General features: G+C 44.5%; 1 protein-coding gene across 2 annotated transcripts in view; it reads right to left on the bottom strand.

The window, feature by feature from the left end:
• Positions 1-671: 671 nt before the first annotated feature.
• Positions 672-26,684, bottom strand: part of FHDC1 (FH2 domain containing 1) — a 37,285-nt gene continuing 11,272 nt past the window's right edge. For both annotated transcript variants that reach the window (XM_069978707.1, XM_069978706.1), the window contains exons 3-12: positions 17,867-17,928; positions 17,424-17,526; positions 14,403-14,488; positions 13,160-13,260; positions 9,627-9,697; positions 9,380-9,487; positions 8,651-8,721; positions 5,705-5,822; positions 5,007-5,171; positions 672-4,851 (exon numbers count right to left, since the gene is read on the bottom strand). In XM_069978707.1, coding sequence (XP_069834808.1) covers positions 2,830-4,851; positions 5,007-5,171; positions 5,705-5,822; positions 8,651-8,721; positions 9,380-9,487; positions 9,627-9,697; positions 13,160-13,260; positions 14,403-14,488; positions 17,424-17,526; positions 17,867-17,928 — 2,907 coding nt within the window. In that variant the 3' untranslated portion in view covers positions 672-2,829. The remainder of the gene's footprint in view (positions 4,852-5,006; positions 5,172-5,704; positions 5,823-8,650; positions 8,722-9,379; positions 9,488-9,626; positions 9,698-13,159; positions 13,261-14,402; positions 14,489-17,423; positions 17,527-17,866; positions 17,929-26,684) is intronic.

Here is a 26,684-nt window from a genome sequence, read left to right as displayed (position 1 = left end):
GTATCTCCTCAATGGACCCGAGTTGCACTCTTGTCTCCAGTTTGGGTGCAGGTTGTCTCTGGAAGAAAGCGGCCATGTTTTTCTAATGCTGCATAAACCCTTTAAAGTGCACCGTAATTCTGAGCCAGATTTTGGTGCATAGTGACAAGCTTAAGCCACGCCTCATTTTAGGGAACTGATGGAAAAAAACAAACAAACAAAAAAAAAAGGTGTCTTAAATGCATAATAAATGTAGAGCAAAGTCCTATGCAGCTTGTTTGGATAGAATGGTGGTGCAGACACATTATTACACATATATTTTTTTTTGTGCAATTCCAACAATAAAAGAAAGGAGAAAAAACAGACTTTATTTTAGTTGTGAATTTATTAGCAAACTATTCTGAAATATGTAAAGTTCCTTTAAATACATATTGGCTATGTACACAGTACCATCTAGTATACAAATATACATTATTAAACATATTTAAATAAATTTTTTCAGTCGGGTAACAGTAGTAAAATGTACAAACAAACATGAAGACAAGTACAGTCCAGCCGCCCGGCAGTGCGTCCGGGATAGCGGCTTCTTATATACATTGTATTTCTGATACCTGTATATTCTAGCAGGATGATATTGGGGGAGGGGAAAGACCTTTTATCATATTCTGCCGCACAGAGGAAACCATCATCATCATCATCATCATCACCATCTGATGTGCAAAAGAGAGTGCAAAGAGGTTCATGCACTTTGGCAAAATGTATTGGAATGACTGTAAATGTATCAGCACGTGTGAGTAGGTTATAACAAAGGATCTATCTACTATGTATGAAATGCTTCGCCCTGAGTATACGGGCCTCCACACCCACCCGCTGTAATCCCAGACTTGTATATTATAGGTTCCTATGTAGCAAGATGGCGGAGGCGGAAAGTCTGGACTATGAATCCATTATTATCCATCGATAGATATTACACTGCTTCCTATCCTCAGGGCGTATATGAGCTCCGCTGTATATACCTATGTAAGATCTGTGTATAAGAATTATAGAAGAGACATTTATATCTATATGGCTTCAGGAGAATGGATAGATACAGATGCACTAGAAGTCAGATATTCCCTGCACCCGTATCACTCGTTTGTTCTATATAATTTAATGCAAAGATATTGAGGTTTTGTCACATCCAGCAAAAGCCTTTCCATTTGTTTCACATGTAGGAGCAGTGCCGAATAACACACAGCAAAGCCGCAGCAATCCACAATATAAGGCCACGTTCCTACATTGGGGTCACTGCATGCGGACACCAATAGTTCTGCCATGCTGCCGGGACTGATCGGCCGCACGTCGCACCCACCGCAGTATGGGAATGGCCTCACCCGCATGGTTTTGACAAGGGGTAAATCAGCTGCACAGCAAGAAGATTGTGTGATTCAACAATTCCGAAACCACCCTTATAATTCAGTAATACTGGCGAAATGGTTTTGTAGCTCTGAAATTTAGTGCAAATGAACCCTTGTATCTCCTCATATTTTAGATACGTCTGGCCTTGCGTGGCAATGGGGCGTCCGTTCACTGTGCAAATATCTGTTGGGCTGGGTGAGCATGAAAAGGTTTCTGCTTTGAGTGTCCGTTGTGTGAGAAACCAGCCAGACCCCAACCAGGCAAAACCTCTGACATCTCTAACATCTCAGAAGTTTCTTCAGATGACAGGGGCACGGACGTTAAGGAACGCTCACATACAGCTTTTATTGCATACATTTCTGTGGCCGTGAACATGTGACTTTATTATATATATTTTTTTTACTTTTTCAAACTAAATGGGTCCAAAAACACGGTTGTGGTTATGTGTTAATAGCGTGTTCCAGCTGAGGGCAGTCATTCCAAGAGCAGGGATGCAGTCATCGCCGCAATAAGTGGAGCGCTCACCGCACCTCTGCGGCCATTAGGGAATGTTTGGTGGATCCATAGGAAAGGCAGGCCGCAGGGGCCGCACGGTGAGCAGTATTTACTGTGAGGACGATTGCACCCCCATTCTCGGGATTGATGGGATCCACTTCTCCTGATATTATTTATATAACCGTGTTACCAGAATACAACCAATATTCCTATCATGTCTCTCCCACTATGATAACAGGGATAGGAGTAGCAATAGACTTTCATTTTAAAGCTTACATGATAGAAGCCTAGCAGCAGAGAACAGGTGAACTACAGGCTAGAATCACAGTGAGTACACATTGAATGGTTGAAGTGCTGTCAGAATATAGAGAGGTGACCCCATTCATATGCATTATAAATACATGGCACTTCTGTGTTCAGAGCAGCTAGTTCTGTACGTAACAGCATTGCCGAGTCAGCCTCTTGTTTTAACTTGTAGAGTAGTGAAACGCCAGCGCCAGTCATTGCTATAAAATCCATAAATTTAAGAGACTCCACCCAGCAGAGTCCCCTTCATCCTGCCAATGGAAGCAAAACCAAGTACTCCATTAGCCAGAAGCAGACAGCCATACAAAGTCAATGATTAGCTTGTACCTTTGGAAAACAAAGAAAAAATGGCTAACCAGAGTTCTATAGAAAAATTCCCCCAAAAATGTCGGTTTTCAGGAAGCAATGTTGGCAGACAGAGTCTCGGATAATAAGCACTTTCAGCCCAGCTCAACACTAATTCCTTCATGAGGCCGCATAATGCACTTGTCGAGAAGAGGTTAGTTAGTAGTCCTAAGAGTCTCCATAGTCTATGGAAAGATATCTGCACTGCTTGGGAGCACAGCTTGTCGGACAGGAGGGCTTTAGGAAAAACCTTATTAAATTCACCCAAACAGGGCTTGTCGAATTAAACACTCTGTAAATAAAGACCTACTTCAGCAAAGGCTTCAGGATTTTCCCTAATGTTGCTCTGCCGGTATCCTTAAGCTTCAGGGAAGATCTTTCCACTATACTCTTTTCTTTAGGGGCAGTCTCAGTTTTGCCATTACTGGAGGCCTCGATCAGCTTCCCATTCATTCTCATGCTGTTTGTCCTTTTAAAGGTACCAGCATCACCATTTTCTTTGGGGGTCGACTCTCTACTTAATGGTTCATATTTTCCTTTAGATTGGCGCAAAGATGTGGATCTAGTTATGGTTGAAGTTTTTACCAGGGTAGGAGGAGGAGGAGCTTCTGTCTTTGCAAGGCGGGAAGAGGAGGCTACTGTGCTCCTGGCAAAACTAGGAGTAGACGATGACGTTCTCAGGGTATTGGTTGGAGGGGTCTTACTTACTTCTGCAGCAGCAGGGGTGGTTGGTTTCTGATTTGTCCGACAGATCTTTGTTTCATCGACCTTTGGTTTACTTATATTTCTGACCGGCTTTGCAGCTGGTTTTCTGACAGAACTTTTACGCTGAATCTGGTCCCTCTGAAAACGTGAATTGCTAGAAGTAAAGCTTGTTCCTCGTTGAAACTTGGGCTCCTCAGTACTGGTACTAGAACGGGGGGAGGTTTTTTGAGCGTTATCAGTTTTGGTTCGAAAAGAATGACGCTGGGTCTGTTTGAGGTCTTCTGATTTTGCCTCATCCCGTTGTGAACTCTTTAGATCTGTACGTTTTATACTTCCAGGTCTGTTGGATTTAGAGATGGGCACGACTTTCCTCATAGTCACATGCTCAGAGTCATTTAACATGCGGACAGGTTTTGTAGTGACCGTGTTACCTAGACGAGAGACAGTGGGCTTTGCGTAATTTGGGATTTTTCCACTCGAGGAGTTTTGCCTCTTAAGGTCCTTGGGATCTTTGTTTTTCAGGGCCGCCTCCTTGGAAATACTGCTCCTTCTAGCACCATGTTCTGAGCTTTCAGACTGACCAGAAACTGATGCATTTGATCCTTCTCCACTCTCTGATTTACCAATCTGTACACTTTCATCTTCTTTCTCGAACATACCTTGACTTTCAGAGTTCAGTGTTAAAGAATTATCTGTACTATCTTCAACATAAAACATTGGCCAATGCTCTTGTTTACCAGAGATGTGCGTGTTCCCTGACACGGGAGTGCCAGTACTGTCTAAGTGAGCCTCAGTCCTATCGGTTGGGTTATCTGAGGTACTTACTGAAGCATATGGGTCGTCTTTGGTAGTTTTTCTTGAAGGCAAACTATTGTCATTTACGCGGCTATAAGAATCCACATTTAACTCATCAAGCGTTTCTAGGTCAGTGATGCATATATCATCAGTGTTCTCTTTTACAGATCGCTGGAGTTCAAATTTCTGTAACTTTTTAACCAGCTCTCGTTCTTCTAAAGTCACAGTTAAGGGACTTAATGAGTTCTTTTTAAGATGGCTCTCCATCTTATTCTGGCAGCTTGGTTTTTGATTGTTATTTCTGTCCATTTTATCCTGTTTGTAATGCAACTCTGAATTGGCAGTGCGACCAGGTGCCTCATCGTCCAAGCTAATAAGTACCTCAGGCAATGGATGAGAAGTCTTTACGGCTTCATTCTCATTCAAGTCCATAATGTTAAGGTTCTGATCTTTTTTCTCCTTGGTTTCTATCCATGCGACTGTGGGTCTGGGCTGGTGAGAGTGAGATCGGGGGAGACTGTTGAACTTGTTGGTTTGATCATCCTGTGGAGCTTCTAGGTACTGCTGCAGCTCCCGACCAGCTGTAACTCCAAGGGATAGACGGGACCGCCTGGTGTTGGAGTTCCTGCTTAATGGACTTTGAGGTCTTTGTTGCAAGAACGGTAAAACATCTTCAAGTCCTTTTTTCGTTAATAATTCCACATCCCCTTCACTACTGCTCCTTCCAAACCCTCCGTTCTCTCCAAAGATCCAGGAGCGCCGTTTAAGTTCCATTTCCTTCTGTCTCTTCTGCTGACGTAGATCTTGAATTTCTCGCTCTTTATTTTCCTATAAGAGACGACATTTCAGAATCAGACTAGGTTTAAGGTCTTTTCTAAGATGTTCACGTTAGTTTTTAAGTTACAATGCAATGCTTTAAATATTTTGTGCACACCGTTTATAGGTACAGGGATCTAGTCATCTATGGTATGGATTCCTCTTACCTTTACGGCTTTATTAAACTTTTCACAAAAATCCCAAAAGATTTGGAAACATTCATCAAGCTTCATGTTTTTTTTGTCTTCACAGAAGAAGTCAATTAGAGTGTTCCCTTCCTTTTGTAACTCCACTTTTTGCTTCTCCAGTTCTTTCAAGTCTTTCACAGCATTCTGAAATACAATAAAGAATAGCACACGGTCAGTCACACGTACAATTCATGGAATTACTAATCTACCTTCAGCTTTATGCTGCTCGAACAACAAGCAGCATGAAACACTGGCAGGCACCCTCAATACAGTGACATATGGTTCATTCTGGAAGGAATCCTTGTTATAAAGCCAGCCAGTAACAGAGCTCTAGGTCAATGATGGCTAACCTTGACACTCCTGCTGTTGTAAAACTACAACTCCCATGATACCTGGGCAGCCAAAGCCATATTTTTAGTTGTTCAGGCATGATGGGAATTGTAGTTTTGCAACAGCTGGCGTGTCAAGGTTAGCCATCACTGGTCTAAGTCACTGGGGGAGTCCCTGGCCGCCTCTCCCTGATCTATCAGTGCAGGGTGGGAAGAAGCCATTGGGGACCATCACTGACAAACTCTTCATTCTGCTCATGGTTCAGGCAGTACAAACTGGATGACACCACAATATTAAGAACCATTATGGTTAACCAGTCAGAATTCAATGCTTTTATACTGATATACCTGAAGAAACTGTTCCATTTGCTGGCTGAGCTCCGCGTCCTTCTTGATCTGGTCTTTAAGGGTTTTTGTTTTCGTTAATAGTGTATGGAACTCGGTCTCTATATTTTCTATGGACAATCTGCAAGAGGAGGACGATTACATCACACGTTAGGAGTCATGATGTGCCGGGCCATCGTTTTGTAATGTTTAATCAGTTCACCAAACACCTCAATGTCAAACACAGCCGTGCCTGGTTGTCAAATTCATAAAGAGGATAAATTGGGTGGAAGCAGCTTATCTGAGAGAAAGAAAGGGTTTGCTTGTGGATTAGCAATGACTAATATCTGGCCGATTACATCACGCCGCAGCGTTCTGAGATCACCCCCCTCCAGGCACCATGAATAATCCAGGCTACGTAGGACTATTTATCAGAGGTTTATTACTCAGATAGAAATAGGTTAGTATTTTTTTCAGATTTTTTTAAATACTATTTTGTGTATGTTATAAAGGAGGAAGCCATCCTGCTCAAGCGACTTATCACTTAGCGACGTGATTCACCGAGGCCACATGGACAACAGGATAGAATAATCTGGAATTGAACCATTGAGTGGAGGGTTGTGGGCATGCTCTGTTACCTGTGCAGAGATCAGCCTGCAGGGAGAGGTAAACTGTGCCTAGCACCTATTGTGAAGACTAAGGCCTGTCCTCTCTCTATATAGACGATACCCATCAGCATAATTATCTCCACCACAATGAAGAGATTACTGAAATGTGGTATTTCCTGAGCAGACACTCAGCTTATTACCATCCATAGTACAGGGCTCTGTTCCCTGTAGCGGCCATGCTGGTTTACCGCACTTTGGCTCCAATTAAAATGAATTTTACAGCCTTCTAAGTGGGGAAGAGGACAAATCTGTTGCCACGTTCTGCATGGTCTGTATGTGCCCCCCCCCCTCCACCACAGGGAGATTCTATACAATGCACAAAATAACCTGGAAAAGGGAAAATAGCAACAAATCTTGTGTCACCGGAATCTATTACCAGAACAGATCCAGTGCTGACAATGACGCAATCGCACCCCTGCCCGCGCCATGCAGAATGTGTCCTCTACACAGCAGATGTGGCAGAAAGGCGAGCGATGCTTTCATCCGGCCAGTTACATGGTCCTGCTTCTCTGAGGTCTTTGGTTTGCTCAGGGCCGGAGTACAAGCTGAGCTTTTGTGCATGAATCAGCCTTTTGACCCGGCTTTCTCTGTCATAGTAACAAGTGAAAGGAGACCCCAGTAGTAAATGTGGGAAAGCCAAGCACCTGACACACAAAGGTTAAATTCCTTCCCGTTCTTTCAGGCTCTGAACTTCTGCTTTCCGCATAGAAACTAAACGTAATCGCACTGGAAAGCCAGGACTTCCATGCAGATACATCGCCGCATTGTAGCTTATAAATAGGAAAGGTTTCCTCGAGTTATTTTAGAAGTGAATAAGTGAGTGACTTGTGTGCACCATGTATTGTGTATAAGTCACTGTATTGCTAATAGAAGCTCTGTCTGAGTCTATGCTCAACACTACATGGACAAAACTAGGTCAAAAGATAAAAAAAGAACTATAAAAGTTGCCATCCTGGTGTATGCACCCATGAAAGACAAAGAAAAACGCTGCCTTGTCTAATATGTGCGAGGAAATGGCAGAATAACAAATCCCAGTTACAATACCGTGACACTGTGACATTATTATTGGAACAGTCTGGGACCCGGAGACTACAAGGTACAATCCAGAATCTAATACAAATCCATGGTGTAGTGATAATCAGTAATAAAGAAGCTGGATATACAGGACTGCACCTAGATCTAGTGCAACAAATGTTATTGTCTGCAACTCTGACTAGTCTAGGGCAGTGAATGGGTTAACTTGTTCTGGTCATCTAGGACAGGCAAACAGAACAATCTACCCTGCTGATAGGTCCCTATAGCACATGGGGCGCTGAGGAGGAAGGTAACTTCATATTGGAGATATTAGTGTAGGGACGGATCGGTATTCCTGCCCCCAATGCACCAAACGCCTCCATAACATACGGAATAAACAGCGCAGAGGATGAAGGTAAGAAGCTTACGCTATAGAGAGATATCAGTATCAGTATTCCTCTAACCAACCACCTGACAACTAAGTTAGAAGCACTGGGAAGTTTGGAGAGGTATTAAAGTGAATGTGGCATCAGGTCCATTGCTTTTTACATTAACATCCTGGGACCGATCCATTCATGTAAAATCCCCAATGTACCTGGTGCTACATTCACTGTTATCTGGATTTAGTTATATAATTAGAATGTGGAACTAGAGTCGCTACAAATAGACGTATTAGAGAACTTGTGCCGTGTTCTATTATCTGGTAACACGTCAGAGGGAAGTAATAGGCTGAACCCAGGCCAGCAATGTGCGCTTGTACAGAACATATACTGGATCATTGTACTAGTTTGTTTATGGTGAATCCTGAGGATGGGGATGTGCAGAATACCCACAGGCTCTTGTGACTATCCCGCCATGTACAGAGCAGTCTGTTACCTCATTGCTTCCTCTTACAGTATCACAGTCCGCAGCCTTATGCAATGTTTTGTGTACGGTATTAACATTGCATGGGACATTGTACCAGTGAACGTGTGAGGAGAACAGCCATGCTGTAACAGAACGTCTCTGGAGCACGTGTGTTTATGTTTTAGTGTAACGTAATCACATCTACCAAACTGATTATAGAGAGATGGCCGAGGACAGAGACGGTTACCTCATCCTGCCATAAACATCACAATCTACATCTACAAACTCTGCTGTTATACAATGATTTCTATACCTCCTGTGCGGTGTATTCTGGGAGCACAGAGCAGTGTTGTATACTGCAGTGTTCACTAACACCTCTCTCCTTTATATCCCCATGGGGACAGTAAGGGCAACACAAGGACAGCAGGGAGATTATCCTTACCTGGCGGCTTCATTTAAATGTTTCAGCTGCTGAGAAAATGTAAGTAACGCAGGATCCTTCTTCTGGGCTTCCTAGAAAATAAAAATATAACCAGTCACAAAATCCGGTAAGACAGAAATGGAGTAAGATTGAGCCTGTGTTATGCTTAAGGGAGAGAACCGCTCCTGGCCTGGTCTGTATACATGCAACGTCCATGAAATAATTCTGGAATATGATTTCCAGCTCGATGATGAGCCGCTCCTCTGATGGTACCAACCAGGGGCCTGTCCCTATACTGCCTGACACCAGCCAATCAGAGCCAGCAAGTGTGTAGAAACCCCCAATCGGTAACACCCAGTTGGTTATTTCTAAGAGCAGTCGGCGGGGACGCCGCTCAGCAGCACCCGTGTGACCCTGCAGCCAGGCATTGGTGCCAGCACTGTACATGGCTGAGGGCAGAGACTGGGTGCAGCGGTGATATGAGTATATGGGTACATGACTGATGCAACAAAGTGAACACCAACCATCTGGGAGGACAGAAGCAGCCAAGAATCTATGCGAAGGGGCCAGTAATACAAACTATATTTGCCTATAACCGGGAAAAGGGACTTACAGATAAACCAGTCACATTATTCTTTTCTGCTGTACAATGTAAAATAAATAAGGATTGCTGGAAATTATCCAACGTTGGGTTGCATTGTTGGTTGCATTGGGTTCAAGGTTTTATCTATTAGAGAGAACCCCACGTACCAGAGCCACAAAATGTAGCAGATTCATTCCAGGTTTATTGGCCTTGGTGTCCGCCAGTCTGAGCAGTGAAGACAGTTTGAAGCCGACAGCGTTGCCGGCATATCCACCCTGGAGAGACAACAAAGGCAACGTAAGCGCTGGAAGAGCTGAGAAAAACACGTCCAATGGGAATTCTCCAGAGAACGAGTGAGGTGGCACAAAGGGCAAAAAGAACCATAATGATAATAATCACAAGGACGACACTCACCGCATTCATTATGTTACCGGCTTGTAGAACCAAGTATAAGATGGCGTGTAGCTGCTCACAGGACAGGAGTTCTAAAAGTGGGAAAAAATAATAAATCCGTAAGAAAAACCTGTATGACATCTTGTTTTCCTCAGGAGTCAAGGAGTCAAAACCATTATAATAATTGAGCGAACCGCAAAAGCAATTTGACTCCACTTAGAACCCATCATGGAAGAATAGGACAAGAAATGAACAAAAAAAGAAGATCTGGCTGGAAGGGATCCATGCTTGTGTTATCTAGCTGCCCCACTTCTGTACAGACCTCTGTAATATAACACCCCGCTCCGCCGCGGTAGCTGTAACTTATCCCCAGCTCATTATTCATGGGTTTCATGACCACACAATGCTCCCCTAGACAGGATGCTCCGACGCCGCAGTACAGGTGAGCAGTACTTACTGTGGCATCATCGCCTCTCAGATATCACATACAAGTGCAGCCCCAGATACGTAAGGGAAAAACAATACACAGACAGATTGCTGCCAACCCTTCATGGCCATATACAATATATACCGTCCGTATACAATATACACCGTCCATATACAATCTATACAGTCCATATAGTGACTAGGTTAGGCATTGCTTCATATTTACACACTTTAGTCTCCCCGTTGTACCGTGCACGGACATCTCTTCATCCAGTAATTGGCAGTGGGAATCGGGCAGGTCTGCTTATTGTCCGCCATTATAATGGTTTATGGGGTAATCCTATCATTTCAATATACATGGTCTCATTTTACTGCTGTGCTTTGCTTGTGTCCTTAGGAGAGCCAAACGTATTATTCAGCAAACAAAGCCGATAATTTCCAATTACTGAAGCCAAGTGCGTAATGTGAGGGGCAGGGATATGCAATAATATTAATGCTACAGACGCCGGATGTATTTGATGGTTTCGTAAGGATTGCGGCAATGGAGGTCATCGCCCAGCACTACACCATTGAGGTCACGGACCCACGGGAATTAGGTGACTGATGTGACACCTAATGTATATGAACTACCTGACGTTGTTGGAATCTTACAGAGAAGCCGTAGATGAACATGCGGATGTGCGGCCGGCTCTCTCGTTGTACATTTCTGGTATATTTCTCCAATAGCTCTTGTCCATACTGGAGCATTTAATGCGCCTTAATATTTACTACCTAAATTTAGGTATCTTGCATTATAATTGACAATGATTCAGTCAGGTCTCCCCTCCCACATTACCGTACCCACACCCAAACAAAATGTGGGTCAAACCCGTAATATAATCCAAAATGATCTCTTGCCACAGTGATTGATGTGCACATAATGGGTGTGCTGGAACAGCGCTAAATCCGTCTGCATCGGCATTTATAACAACAATAAAACAATGAAATAAAAGTACAAGTCTCCTGTGGAGCCCTGGTGTGTACTGCACCCTCTGTCGACCATGTCGCATGCCCAAGATCATGTAAAAAGCTACCCCTATACATAATGGATACAAGACGACCAGACACACAAATGTGGGCAAGATGGCTGTTATTTCTATGTGGACGAGCAGAATCCTGCAGAGAGAAGGAGGGATGGGACATGTAAGGGTTCGGCACCCTCCCGTCTCTGTTGTGCAGATGATTCACCGTCCGGGTGTCTGGACCATCTTATTACCAGCTCCCCTTCTAAATAAACACCTATGTAATAAACCTCGTATCCGAGTCCACGCAGGATCTTCCATTGAAGCAGCTGTCTGCTATGGAGACCACAATCTGCCTAATAGCCATTTCTACCTCCTGGGGGAACAGGGATCCATAGGAACCTGATGTTTTGCTTTGTATACAGGGTAGATTAAACCGCATACAAAACAAATCAGAGTATGGGGCCTGTTGTCTGGTAGCCTTAAAGAGATATTCTAGGAAAAAATCTACTTTTCCCCATCCACATGATAGCAGAAAAGTAGGAGATTGCGGGGGTCCGACCTTTGTACCCCCTGCTTATCTCCCCGGCTTCTGTATTAGTAATAGAGCCACAGGTACGGCACATGACCCGCAGCGCTTCTCATTCCTATGGAGGTGCTGGAAAGAGCCGAGTAGAGCGCTCTTCTTCCGATACGGTGATCTGCAGGAGGTACAAAGGTCAGACCCTCGCCAGATCCTGTGGATAGGGGGAAAGTGGATTCTTCCTGGAAAAGAGTTAAAGGGACACTATACGCTTACCTATAGAGAGAGAGAGACGGCTGCCAGTGCATGTCTATGGCGAGGTCAGAGAGAGACAGCTGCCAGTGCATGTCTATGGCGAGGTCAGAGAGAGAGAGACAGCTGCCAGTGCATGTCTATGGCGAGGTCAGAGAGAGACGGCTGCCAGTGCATGTCTATGGCGAGGTCAGCGAGAGAGAGACGGCTGCCAGTGCATGTCTATGGCGAGGTCAGAGAGAGAGACGGCTGCCAGTGCATGTCTATGGCGAGGTCAGAGAGAGAGAGAGACGGCTGCCAGTGCATGTCTATGGCGAGGTCAGCGAGGCCGCCGGTGTACGTTACCTGTGCTGCCGCATTACTGACCTGACTCTGTAATCACTCCTAGTCTTCTCCATATACAACAACATTGTAACACTTACAAGACTGTGGATTATCATTACTATAAGCCGCTTTTAGATGAACGTCCAGATAGAATATAAGCGTAATAGAGATTCTTTATTTCCAGTGATAAAGAACATTTTATATGATGGGAATTTCCATGTTCAGATCACAGTACTGAATGTTACAGGAAAAGCGTTCCTGATAAACCTTTAAAACAATGGCCGTTCAGAGCGCGGCGGCGGCCGGCCTGTCACACATGTCACATTGTGTTGTGAAAACACACGGCAAAGTGTCGAAATAAATCCACCTACTGTGTACAAAATGACTTCAGTATTGTAAAGGTCACCTATGGGAAATCTGAGAGGCTGCACCCAGCGCATGTGGATGTCAGACACTGATCTAACCTGCATTAATAGTAGGGATTCTTTTTTTTCAGAGCTAATCAGTTATACTATTATATATAGGGCTGCGTTCACATGTTTCATATGTCCCATGGTAATTCTGCATGTATACAGTAAGATAAGCACATGGGCAAGTTAAAGGCAGTTTTGAGCCATAGAAACTACTGACTACTGACACAATGTGTCCAGGGGGCGGGCTCTTAGCTATGATTGACAGCTCTAGCTACAGTCAGCTAAGGGGAGGGACTGGGGAAGCGTTCAGTGCACCTAAGGATTGGAGCATCCCTCCCAGGATCCTGCTGTGACGCCATGTTCCAGGACTATGACACCAGGTATCATCCCATTCTGTGAGCCCAGTATGGGGCTGAGAGCAGTTCTGATGCAGTTCTCACTATAGTATGGGCATTTATTATTATTATTATTATTATTATTTATGAAGCAATACAAGGAGGCTAAGATGAAAAGAAGTTAACAAAATATTTCCGCATGACCCACTGTGTACTGTGAGGAAGAAAGAGGCCCCAGACCCCCATTATAACACATGAGAGGAGTTACACGGTCACCCACCTTTTGTAGCCAATCGGATTATCATCATATCCTGATTCAAAGAGGAGAATGAAGGTGAAAATTCTTTCCTCAGCACCATGGCTTCTATCCGCAGGGAATAACTGGGAAAAAACAAACATGGATGTAAGAAACGTACGAGATTTGTGTGAAGGCTTTCGTTTTGCATAGCGACCGATTTGCATTAGCCGCCTGGTAAAAGCGAGATAGAGATGTACACGGGCATTGGAGAAAATGAACAAGTCCTGGAAAGACTGAATTTGTTTTATGAGTTAATATACAAAATGTGTTAACAATTTGGAGCTTTATTAAATAAACATAGTATTTTTTAGGCTGGGTTTACATACACCCGTTGGCGTTTCCCTTACACCACAAGGAAACGGATCTTTGAGCTGATCCCATTAATTTTAATGGGACAGTTTAAAGAAACCGGGGTGTTAATAGTGCCGTTGGATCGCCGGACGTCATAATGCTGCTCGCTATGCTCCGCCGTACGTCCTTGATGTTTAATGTAAAAAAAAAAAAAAAAAAAAAAAAAAACTGACAAGTGCTGCATTGCTGCCATCAGTTGTCACAACAGAAGGATGCCGGACCCCCGGATAGATGTAACCCAGCCGCAATGGGATCGCACATTTAGAAGAGAATGCAAACACTTTCTTTTTTTGACAAACAGCTTAGTTGACTAAGAGAAGGAGGATCTCCGGGCCGCTGAGTCACACAGGGTTGGCCTACGTTGATGGATACACTGGCGTTTCCACAGACCAACGCCTTGTAGAGATTTGAACACAATGTAATAGGAAAACTGTAGCGTAAATGTTGATAAAACAAGGTGTCATAATGTCAATCACAGAATGGGGAACATAGCTGCAGAATATTACTGAAAGCGGGAAATCTCCTTTGGAAACATTATGAGATGTTAACCCATAGATGGCCGGACTCAATCCAACTATCTGATCTATCCTGAATGGCAGACCAGATGCGGTACCTGGAGGACCAGCAGGACGTTTTCTCTGTTATCAGCTGATAACTGTCCCATGTTAACGGGTAAAACCACACCTAAACTGAGGACGGGAGAGATGCCTAAAGAACTCCTATAATATTCCCAATATCTGGCCTAATTGAAGGAATTTAACATTAAACCAATCCTAAGTGCAGCCAAGAGGTGTCCCAAGATGGGAACAAGTGACTAAGACGCCATGACAACGACACAGTAAGAAGTCTACGCGTTACTTCGGCTTTAGCTTACTTTGGCACCTGGATCAGCATGTACATAAAGGAGTCCGCCAGCGACAACTTGGTTATTTCACCATTGAAGGCTTTCAACTTCTTCACCTATAAAGAAACAGAATTAAGAGAGATGATATTATTACATGCACATCAATGCGGCAGACGGCCCAGTCATCCAGACTGAACAGGTCAGGTCCAGGTGGTTTATTTTATTCTGCTGAAACAGGATAGCACAATAGTGGCTAATATGTAAGTATCCTCCCAGAGCGTCCACTAAGCTGATAATAGTCCTGCCAGATTCCTGTATCCCCACACAACATGGGTTTATTCCTATATAGAGACAACCCAGTAAGGTTACGTGTAATCCGCAGCAAGTTAGGACAAGAGGAGGCGAAAAAGCAGAAACAAAATATTATACAGATATATATAATTGTAACTAATCCCTCACACTGTATACAATAACTCAGAACAGGATTTGTGCAGAGTATTATTAGAGAATTATCTATACAGGGAGATGTCATGTCTGACATGCAAATCTTTCACAAACTCAGATTTACTGCACACAACGTCCTTAAAAGACGACAAAGAAGAGTAGAATCGGGCATCGCTAAGAGAAAGGAAGCCGTAATTGCTCCGTCAATAGCTCAGCAGTCTGAAAAAAGATAAATTGAACACCTCGGCTCTTTTCCTATTCCATGGAGTCACACAGTATCAGGCTCACACAACGTACAGTTTATGAAAACAATGGCCGTTATTTTCAATTAAAAACAACAGACATTCTTATCATAGTGAAATGTGTTGCATTGAAGTCAATGCAAACTATGGTCCTTGTTCACAATATATAATTGTGCTTGCTACGGCCGTTAAAATAATTAAAGCCAATTCTTTCCGGAATCAATGCACAATGGCTCTTGTTCAACCCTCCATACAACGGACGCTGTCCATACATTGTGTACCCACAAGTTTCCAGATGGAGTAAAATCTACAATTCTGTATTCATTTACTCCATGTAGAGACCATCTTCTAAGAATGGATGTATAGACAATAGAGATGAGCGCAGTATGAGCATGCTTCAGTCTGACCCTTAGACATGTAATTACCAGTGGCTGAAGTAGTTGGATGACGCCCTAGGGATTCCTGGTGGATACAACCAGTCAGTGTCTTCCCAGACTCCATAGGGCGGCATCCAACTTCTCCAACCACTAGTAATCAAATGCTGAACGTTTGGACTCGAGCACGCTCATACTGCGCTCATCTGTAAGAGCAACCCTCCCGGAGTCCCACATTCAGATGCTGGAAGTTATATAAACCCTATAGTCCAGCACCCCAAATGGAGTAAAGTCACAACTACTTTATTTTCATAGAGTCATAGAGAGGAAACGACACTTGGTTGATGCGTTTCGGTGAACTTGCCTTGTTCACAACCTCCCCTGTGAAACGCCAAAAGACAGTAACCAAGTGAATGTCGTTTCCTCTCTATCACGCTATGAAAATAAAGTAGTCGTGACTTTACTCCATTCGGGGTGCTGGACTATAGGGTTCACATTTATGCAACTCTGTTCCAGGTTTTCTGAGCACCGAGTGAGAGGAAGGAGCGGAGCCAATAGGTTTGATGGCATAGTCATAGTTGGAAGTTAGACCTGTAAAGTCTGGTGTAATGTTATTTGACGCCCATTTACTAAAATAAGGAGAACAACTATAACAATGGGTTCCAGACTGACAGACGTTAAACCTCCTTAAATATTTATAGGTTTTTCTAAGAAAAGCCATGAAAATGAATAGTGGGATGTCCTCGTAAATCAGCCGAGCTCATATTAAAAGCTTGCTGAAGTATCTGGAGCCCAATAGTTAGAGGTGATAACAGATGGAGCTGCGGGGCAAGGCTGCGGCCTGCTCACACTAAGCAGCATAACAACCACACTACAAAACGATTGTACATAGAAAATCCCACCGGAATAAGCCAGCCTCCCATCATCACCACTACAGATACTGGAGGTGTAGTCACATTATACCAGGCCCCGATCTCGGGACACCCGCCTTCAGCTTATGGCTGATTTTAAAGGAAATCGATCAGCAAAAATTATCAAATGGTAAAAACATAAAAAAATTCTAAATATTCTTATTTACTTTATAGGTAATTCTCTGGTCTGTACATTATTTATGGGCGGATATCGTGATTGAGCTATTGCTTCTCTCTGTGAACAGCAATTCAGAGATCGCTTTACTGCAGCCAGACAGACAAAGTAACTTGGGGTTACTGAGGAGAGAGTGGGAGGAGCTAAGCCGTGTCCATAATCTATACGGTTTTATCTGTCCCCATTGGAGTATATATTTTAAATTTATAGGAAAATTAAAAGTATATAAAAAAAATAAAATACACCACATCAAAAACTATTATTTGTCTGCAGCGGTGACACTAGGTTATAATGGGATATTTTGACATTGGATTTTGTGTGTGAGATACCCGGTATGTCGTAGCCGCAGAGCATCGGCTTTGATAGTAATGATCAGGTTCTGTGTCACTGGCAGAAATTATCTGGTCTCAGACAGGAAGGGTGTCAGCTGCTAATGGAAAGTTATACAGGAGGATAGGACGCAGCAGGATATGCTTTCTCCAACTGAAAAATGCTATATATGTTATAGCTGGGGGAAAATGGGATAATCTGCAGCACGGAAAAAATTGAGGGATTTGGGGGGTAGAGAAGTCACCAATAAAGTTACACTATCCAATTGACGCATCATTCTAAGACCCTTTTACAAAAAAAACTACTGACATAGACTTTGGTAGAAGTGGGTAAAAGTGTGAATAATAGATGTGTTCCTTTGTAACTATATCCCGTCCTCTGAATAACAGCCAAGTGTGTCGCACACTTCTATCAATGGAAACTTCACGTCACCAATGAGATCACCAAGTCTTTATCACTCTTAGCTTCTGGGCAGGAGAAGCCGTAACCCTTCACAATCACTTATCAAGGTCAGTACAAGTACAGGGTAAGCCGGAACACAGATTGTCAGGACACAGTACATGGATCCAGCTCACCTCCTCTGCCTCTGGAGACATCTTTAGAAGTTCCTGAAGGGCTTCAGAGTCGTACAAATCACACTTCCCCTTTCGGAGATCTTCAATGATATGTTCAGCCGACCTAATAGCAAGTGTAAAAGGAAAAATAAACTGAAGTCAAATAAAAAAACACCACAAAATAAATGCAATGCGGCCATCAGGGGGTTTGGAAAGTAACACTGGTGGCACAGATTCACAGATCCGGGGTCGGACATTTTCTCAGAAGAGCTGGGGAGGAGGTGGCTGGACATAACACGCACCTAACTCGCCGGCTCCAGAGCTGGGGGCCACTGTACCCCGCTCCATGGTCCCAATATATGTCCTGGGTCCCCGCTCAGACCAGGAGGTGGCCGGAGGACCGGGGCAGAGGACAGCACCCCCCCCCCCCCCAGTTATACTGGTTTCCAGTCTGCACAACTTACTTTTTGAACTGTTTCAGGAATATCCCAATATTCATGCTTCTCTTGGAATCCAGAAGGCAGACCTAGAGAGAGCGGAAACAAATTCTAGTTATGGAAATGTAGAAAAAGCATAAGTGGGTGTTGTGTATGTGGTGTATGTGGTGGTCTCGGTGACAGACACATGAATTAGTCAGAAGCGGCAGCAGGCTAGCCGGCAAACAGATACAACAAACCAAATTTCACCTGTGCTGAGAACGTGGACCCTGTAAGGACGGCCAGTCTACGAGGGATTCTCTACCTTCATGGCCTCTCAGATTATTCCCCCAGAAGTTTTAGGGATGTATGGAAGTTTCTTCAGTATTTCCCATTTCTTACACCTTTTCTATTAGGATACAGCTAGGATCAGTGTCAGCAGTCTAGGTGCCCAGACTCTTGCATGTTTACACACACAGAGCTGTCAATCACTGAGCAGGACCACCCACTTGACTACTTACCCCAAAATGAGCAGAGATTTAAATCACAGGTATCCTGGAACTATTCCCACCATATCATGTATGGCTCCTCCTGCTGTATGACATGATGCCTACTGATTGGACTACATTTACAACATGAAAGAATCCCTTTAATTTTAAGTCTACCCTATTTTCTGAGAACTATCGTTCTGTCTCTCCCCCATGCTTTATACTGCAGCTTCACTATTGTGGATGCCCTTACAGACTATGAACTGAAATTAACTAAACAGCAGTAAAATACTGAGTAATTGCTAATGATCATGTTGGTTGAGCAGATGATTTCTGGCGGTCACATGCGGTGTAAGGCCGACAGACGGACAGACAGCTCTACAATAGTCAGGGTATGTAGAAGTAGAGCGGTGCTTGTTCCAACCACAACAAACCTCGGCAGCAGCGGCTATCAGCTCTAGGAGCCGTCACGTCATGGCTGAGCTTGGTAAGACGTAAAGTAAGAGACTCTGCGCCCCTCCTGCATTATCATCTTCCTGCCGCCCCATCAGCACCTTCTACCCCCGTCTATGTAAAGTCTCTGAAACACGTCTTTATCTAGCGGCAGGGTGTGTATTGTCTATACAAGGTTATTATAGAAACAAGGAAAGGTTACTGCATTTAAAATAAAGGGGGCTATATATCCAGATATAACCGAGACGCGTACAGTCCATCTTCCCCTATAGCTCCCCACATATCGGCTTCCTCAGACGCTGGAATTGCAGGAGCTTTGGCCTCGAGTTGTCAGTGAACTGTGACCACAACCTCAGGGGCACGAATGGCACCCCAATGATCGCTTACATGTTCTAGCCTGGATCCACCGCTCCATGTTGGGAGAGGAGACGTGAATGTTCCTTGCCATCCTGGCTGTTCAGACCCATGGAGGGCCGCACCGCTCGGATGTCAGACCCATGGAGGGCCGCACCGCTCGGATGTCAGACGCGGGGGCCGCACCGCCAAGATGTCAGACCCAGGGGCCACACCGCTCCGATGTCAGACCCGGGGGCCACACCGCTCCGATGTCAGACCCGGGGGCCACACCGCTCCGATGTCAGACCCATGGAGGGTCACACTGCTCGGATGTCAGACGCGGGGGCCACACTGCTTGGATGGCAGACCCATGGGGGACGCACCGCTCTGATGTCAGACCCAGGGGCCCCACTGCTTGGATGTTACTCCCATGGGGGCCGCACTGCTCGGATGTTACCCGATTCATAGCTGCTTCTTTACCAACAACAAATGGCGCTCTACTCCTGATGATGAATGGATTGGAGGTCACCGTACCAGACTACTAAAAACATATTAAGTAATGAGGTCTCTCCCTAAACAAATGATCTATTCATTCACTTGTACATCCCTGGGATGGCTATCGGCATACAGTAGGAACGCTCCTTGGGAGAGTCACGTGTCATTGACAGACGCCAAGAATAACACAATAAACAATCAATAAATAGTCAGGAGAACATGCGACGTGTCGTGCCCCCGGGGTCAGAAAACGTACACGCTGTCCCGGTCAGATCCCCGTCACAGACAGGGAGGAAGTCACCGTCCAGACTCCTTGCCAGGATCTACAGCCGACCTTTTCTCATAACAAAAGAAAGACAATACGAGTCTATGAAATGTCACTATCATAACTAGATGACTTGTCTGGTATGAAGAACATTCCCACAGAAAGTTCTATAGAGCCTGTCCTGTTCCATCCTGCAAACACGGCTCCACATCCAGCTGCTCACCTATATGAAACTGTAAACGTAAAATGCACAACGGCCATTAGTGCAAATTATCAATGCAAATGTGTTTACAGCACCGGGACATTAACATACAGGTGCGTCGGCAGCAGGTCAGGCTAAACCTTCTATTCACAGCTCAGTCACAAAAAAGTAATAACCACAGGTGCAGCCCTGGTCCAGAGGTGGGACACATGACGGCCAGGGCTACATGCCGGTTACATGGTCAGAACCTACCGTGTACGGATACATGGTGCGCTGTGCGACTCCACCACTTATACAAGTGAAAAAACAACATCTCTGGTGCGTTTCTTAAGATTGCGACCTGGGATCTGAGCAGCCAAACATAGTCCACTCTGACCACCAGCGATCGGGTCATGGATACGCGAGAGCGACTGATGAGAGAGCAAAGGTCAGACGCATTCATGACAACCATACTACATAGTGGCCTAGGTCAGCAAGATGGAGCTAAAATACTGCTAAGAATAACCTGGGAAACATGACAGAATTCTAGGTACCAACCTGGCCTCCAAATTCCCCACATAAAACACCCAAGGAAAGTGTCAAGTTGGATCCATGTGACTTACAGGCGTTTTCTGGGACTTTCACACCCATGGCCGATCATTACCTCTCATGTGGATCTCTTATTGGGTCAATATGGGACAATAAATTATATATATACACACACACACACACACACACACACACACACTGTACGCCTAGAATGGAGGAGAGATGCCAATGTCCAACACACAAATGGCTTCAGCAATCACTTATGTATTGTATAGTAATATGGCCAGTCACATCGATCACACCGATACATCATCTGCCAAACATTGTCATACATGATAAAGCTGCCACCTCCTAAGCGGCCAGAACTATCTGCACATCCAGCTTACATAGCAAATACTACATATACTATGCTGACACCATCCGCGTGCTCTTATATGTTAAGCTGAATCCTGCATATAGACACCACCTTCCTGTGGTTTAATAAAACAGAGACAGAGGAAGACGTTGTGGACACGGACGTCACCGGCCGCCTGTTAATGGAAAGCCGGGGACATTCCATTAATTTATAGCCGCCCCCCCATAAAGCGATGGTCTGCAGCATGAACAAAACAAACAAAAAGAGGTGAGAGAGACGGCCGGACACCCAGGGAGGCCACATCCACTGCTGGTCTAACAGATTTCCACAAAAAAGGTTTATTGCATGTTTATTGCTCGGCCGTGAACAAGGACGAGTTATCTGGGAGTCAGAGGACCAAATTGGCTATTGTTACCTCCGGGACGTTCTGCAACGCAAATCAATGCAATCCCCATCTATTACTAGTAATAGCACATAAACCCTACAAATCCTGCACCCCAATGTATCATACAAAGCATAGTAACATAGTAATAGTTATCTGCACCCCAATGTATCATACTAAGCATAGTAATAGTTATCTGCACCCCAATGTATCATACTAAGCATAGTAATATAGTTATCTGCACCCCAATGTATCATACTAAGCATAGTAATATAGCTATCTGCACCCCAATGTATCATACTAAGCATAGTAATATAGTTATCTGCACCCCAATGTATCATACTAAGCATAGTAATATAGTTATCTGCACCCCAATGTATCATACTAAGCATAGTAATATAGCTATCTGCACCCCAATGTATCATACTAAGCATAGTAATATAGTTATCTGCACCCCAATGTATCATACTAAGCATAGTAATAGTTATCTGCACCCCAATGTATCATACTAAGCATAGTAATATAGTTATCTGCACCCCAATGTATCATACTAAGCATAGTAATATAGCTATCTGCACCCCAATGTATCATACTAAGCATAGTAATATAGTTATCTGCACCCCAATGTATCATACTAAGCATAGTAACATAGTAATAGTTATCTGCACCCCAATGTATCATACTAAGCATAGTAATATAGTAATAGTTATCTGCACCCCAATGTATCATACTAAGCATAGTAACATAGTAATAGTTATCTGCACCCCAATGTATCATACTAAGCATAGTAATATAGTAATAGTTATCTGCACCCCAATGTATCATACTAAGCATAGTAACATAGTAATAGTTATCTGCACCCCAATGTATCATACTAAGCATAGTAATATAGTTATCTGCACCCCAATGTATCATACCAAGCATAGTAATAGTTATCTGCACCCCAATGTATCATACTAAGCATAGTAATATAGTTATCTGCACCCCAATGTATCATACTAAGCATAGTAATATAGTTATCTGCACCCCAATGTATCATACTAAGCATAGTAACATAGTAATAGTTATCTGCACCCCAATGTATCATACCAAGCATAGTAATAGTTATCTGCACCCCAATGTATCATACTAAGCATAGTAATAGTTATCTGCACCCCAATGTATCATACTAAGCATAGTAATAGTTATCTGCACCCCAATGTATCATACTAAGCATAGTAATATAGTTATCTGCACCCCAATGTATCATACTAAGCATAGTAATAGTTATCTGCACCCCAATGTATCATACTAAGCATAGTAATATAGTTATCTGCACCCCAATGTATCATACTAAGCATAGGGGACTAGCATTATGACCGGGCAAAGGCAGAGGATTCTAAACCTGGAAGACAAGAACGTCCTCTGGACAGTACAGACGTCTATTCTGTATAACTAATGCTACAGGGACTAAACCAGACGAGTTATTATATAACAGAGTGACATCACTTACATCAAAGCGACTGCACAGACATCACACAATAGATGGCCACAATGGGGGGGGGGGGGGGGACGTCAATGGAAACCAGAAAACGTGGAATAATAATCTACAATATACAGTGTGTGAGTGGCAGGTAAGCACTGGCTGTAGCACTATGTATACAGTATATACACCACATCTGGACACAGCTGGAAACCCCTTTAATTCTTGTGGCTGTGCCATTGTGATACTGTGACTGTGTTACCAGACACTGCAGATTGCTGGGCCACAATAATGGGATCACAATGGATTCCTCCACAATGCAGAAAATGCAACGTTTGTTACTGAGCTTCATCTGTAGACTGTGTTCACATTTAGTAAAAACAACGGCCACTGTCTGACATGTTCCTGCGGCCGATACTGTCATATCGTCCACAAGAACATCGTTTTATTGTATTTGCATTACGAGCACCTTTAGGCTGTACCCGCAACCCAAATCACCATTGAACTCCATGCAATGTACAGCCGTAGGAATGGCCATACATTGTGTGAACAGAGCTGGACCAACGGCCGTTGTTCCTGCATTACAGGCAGCAAGTAATTAACATGTCAGTTACTTCCATGACCGAACCAAACAAAGGCTGCTGGTCCCCATAGTGTTCAATACGGCCATTCTTGTCCTAAAAAATACACAATGAGAACGTAGCCTAAATCTGTACTGAGACGCTTCCAGTAGGTTACCAATAATACACTGCTTCATCCCAATGTTATACCTGACATCCCAGACGTAATATAGAGAACCTAATACAACGTCCCTTTGTGGTTACAGAAGCCTCTGACTGATCTGGGAATGAATCACCTATAGCAGCACAAGCCAGAATACATTGTTCTTACACCCTGTACGCTTTTCAACATGTGCAACGCCTGTTATTGTCTCCACCTTCAAACACGATCACACCTAGGACCACTGTCTGCATCACAATAAGCAGAATACCGGCCTGTCATCTGCAGAAGCCCAAAGAGCTTTATAGCCTCCTGACAGTAATAATAGCCCAGCCAGGTCTCACCTAGTCCCGTCCAGTGCACCATCTTGTATAGCCTCCTGACAGTAATAATAGCCCAGCCAGGTCTCACCTAGTCCCGTCCAGTGCACCATCTTGTATAGCCTCCTGACAGTAATAATAGCCCAGCCAGGTCTCACCTAGTCCCGTCCAGTGCACCATCTTGTATAGCCTCCTGACAGTAATAATAGCCCAGCCAGGTCTCACCTAGTCCCGTCCAGTGCACCATCTTGTATAGCCTCCTGACAGTAATAATAGCCCAGGTAGCCAGGTCTCACCTAGTCCCGTCCAGTGCACCATCTTGTATAGCCTCCTGACAGTAATAATAGCCCAGCCAGGTAGCCAGGTCTCACCTAGTCCCGTCCAGCGCACCATCTATTATAGACTCTTGCACAGAAACTACATTTGCCCAGACAATAGAGAATTTGGCTGATATTACGTACAGCAAAGCATAGGTAAAAGACCACAACATTTTTTACATCAAAAAGGAGATGGTACAGCAGGGTCAATGATGGGAGGGAGGAGGTGTTACAGCAGGGTCAGGGATGGGAGGGGGAGGTGTTATTACAGCAGGGTCAGGGATGGGAGGGAGGAGGTATTACAGCAGGGTGAGGGATGGGAGGGAGGAGGTGTTACAGCAGGGTCAGGGATGGGAGGGGGAGGTATTACAGCAGGGTCAGGGATGGGAGGGAGGAGGTATTACAGCCTGGTCAGGGATGGGAGGGAGGAGGTGTTACAGCAGGGTCAGGGATGGGAGGGGGAGGTATTACAGCAGGGTCAGGGATGGGAGGGAGGAGGTATTACAGCAGGGTCAGGGATGGGGGGGGAGAGAGGAGGTGTTACAGCAGGGTCAGGGATGGGAGGGGGGAGGTATTACAGCAGGGTCAGGGATGGGAGGGAGGAGGTGTTATAGCAGGTCAGGGATGGGAGGGAGGAGGTATTACAGCAGGGTCAGGGATGGTAGGGGGAGGGAGGAGGTGTTACAGCAGGGTCAGGGATGGGAGGGAGGAGGTGTTACAGCAGGGTCAGGGATGGGAGGGAGGAGGTGTTACAGCAGGGTCAGGGATGGGAGGGGGAGAGAGGAGGTGTTACAGCTTGCTGCAGATCAGGAACGCCTCTTTGACTCTTCATACTATATAATAAAAACATTTTCTATGTTCTGGAATCACAGACAGATGCATGAAAGGTACCAGGTGTCTCCCTGATCTAAGAACTATAATGGTGTCAGTGGATTGGACTATAAATTGTAGCTGACAGATTTCCTTTAATTAGATATTTTATATGCCATCCTATAAATGCTGCAGATTTTCCCTAACAGCGGCCATATTCCCACATTTCCTACACACGAGCCTTCAGCACAACAAAGCATTCCTGTTTTCTCTATGAGGAGGGGTAAGCTCATGGGCATAACTACCACTGTAGCAGCCATAGCGGCTGCTATGGGGCCCGCCACATCAGGGGGCCCAGTCACCCACTCCTGCAATACACTGGGCCCTTTGAGCTGTCATAATTTGTTGCAGCAAATGACCTCCTGGGCTCTGCAAATGTCCCTATTAACTCCAAGCACTCTTGATGAGTATTTGCAGTTATGACTACACTTGATGGTTTAGTAGTCAGTTGGGGATGGGGGTCCAATCAAAAGTTTACTATGGGGCCCAGACATTTCTAGTTACGCAGCTGGGTAAGCTGCAGCCAAACTACTCTGACAGCGACTTATCTCTCAGAGAACAATGGGTCAAGCAGTGAAAATCCATCACACCCAAGTCCCTTTATACTAACAACTGAAGTGGCGGATTTGGCCATTAGTATGAGGTGTATGGGGCTCGACTGACTAACCATAGACAGATGATGTCGGTGGAGATAGGGGTCAGGTATGATGGAGATTGTGGGTTGGATGGGAGATATAACCAATGGCTGAATATACTGAAGGTGTAGGACGACCTTCAGACTGTTCCCTGCTGACCAGCGATGTGACATAAGGGATGTCAGATGACAGATACTGACTAAAGGCAGCCATACTTGTAGTCAGTATAAAGGTCAGGTTAGCGAGAGACCACACACCGTGAGAGCCGACACCTTCCCTACACAAGTGATATTCCCCCAATTAGTTTGGCTCAAGACACAATGGAGTTAGAGGTGATCTCCTCATACGGCGACACAAGAAGTGATAGGCTGCACATACGACAACACAACTGTTCAAACAAAGCAACATGGAAGCCACAGTCCCGTTTGTTTTCATCGTATCCAAGGGCAAAGCCATAAAACAAAGCTGCCTGAGCCAAAGCTTCACAGCAGCAAGCGAAGCAGCAGGAGTCTAGATGGAACCCGAGTGCTGGATGACGCCTCACAGGACACCCTGAGGAAGCTTCACTACATAGCAAGTATGGCTCCAATAACAGCGCACACCTAGACTTCCATATACTCCTCCAAATGAGCAGCCTGGTATACAGCCAACCCTATAAAGCTGTCCCAGAGTCTATCCGTAACCGTATACAAGACCAAGATTACATGGATTAACCATCCCTGCACGCTTACACTTGTTTTACTGATCATCAGGACACGGAAGGAGTTAATATAACCTGGATGATCTAAAATCCTGCCCGAACGCCAAGTCAAGGAATTTATTCCTCTAACATCAATTCCCTTTTATAAAAGGTATATTCACACTTAGGCTTTGTTCACAAGGGGTAACGGCAACGGACATTGTCTGGCACTCATAAACAATGGACGTCGTAGAGAGAGTGTCAAACAATAGCCATGGTCGCAGCGAAAATTGTATTCAGTGCACAACGGCCGGAAATAATTGACATGTACTGTTTATGGGACTGACTGGGAGAGCAGG

The sequence above is a fragment of the Dendropsophus ebraccatus genome, chromosome 7 (genome assembly GCF_027789765.1).
Source record: "Dendropsophus ebraccatus isolate aDenEbr1 chromosome 7, aDenEbr1.pat, whole genome shotgun sequence".
Lineage (NCBI taxonomy): Eukaryota > Metazoa > Chordata > Amphibia > Anura > Hylidae > Dendropsophus > Dendropsophus ebraccatus.
Note: the sequence above shows the minus strand (reverse complement) of the source record. Positions and strands in the feature narration are given on the sequence as shown.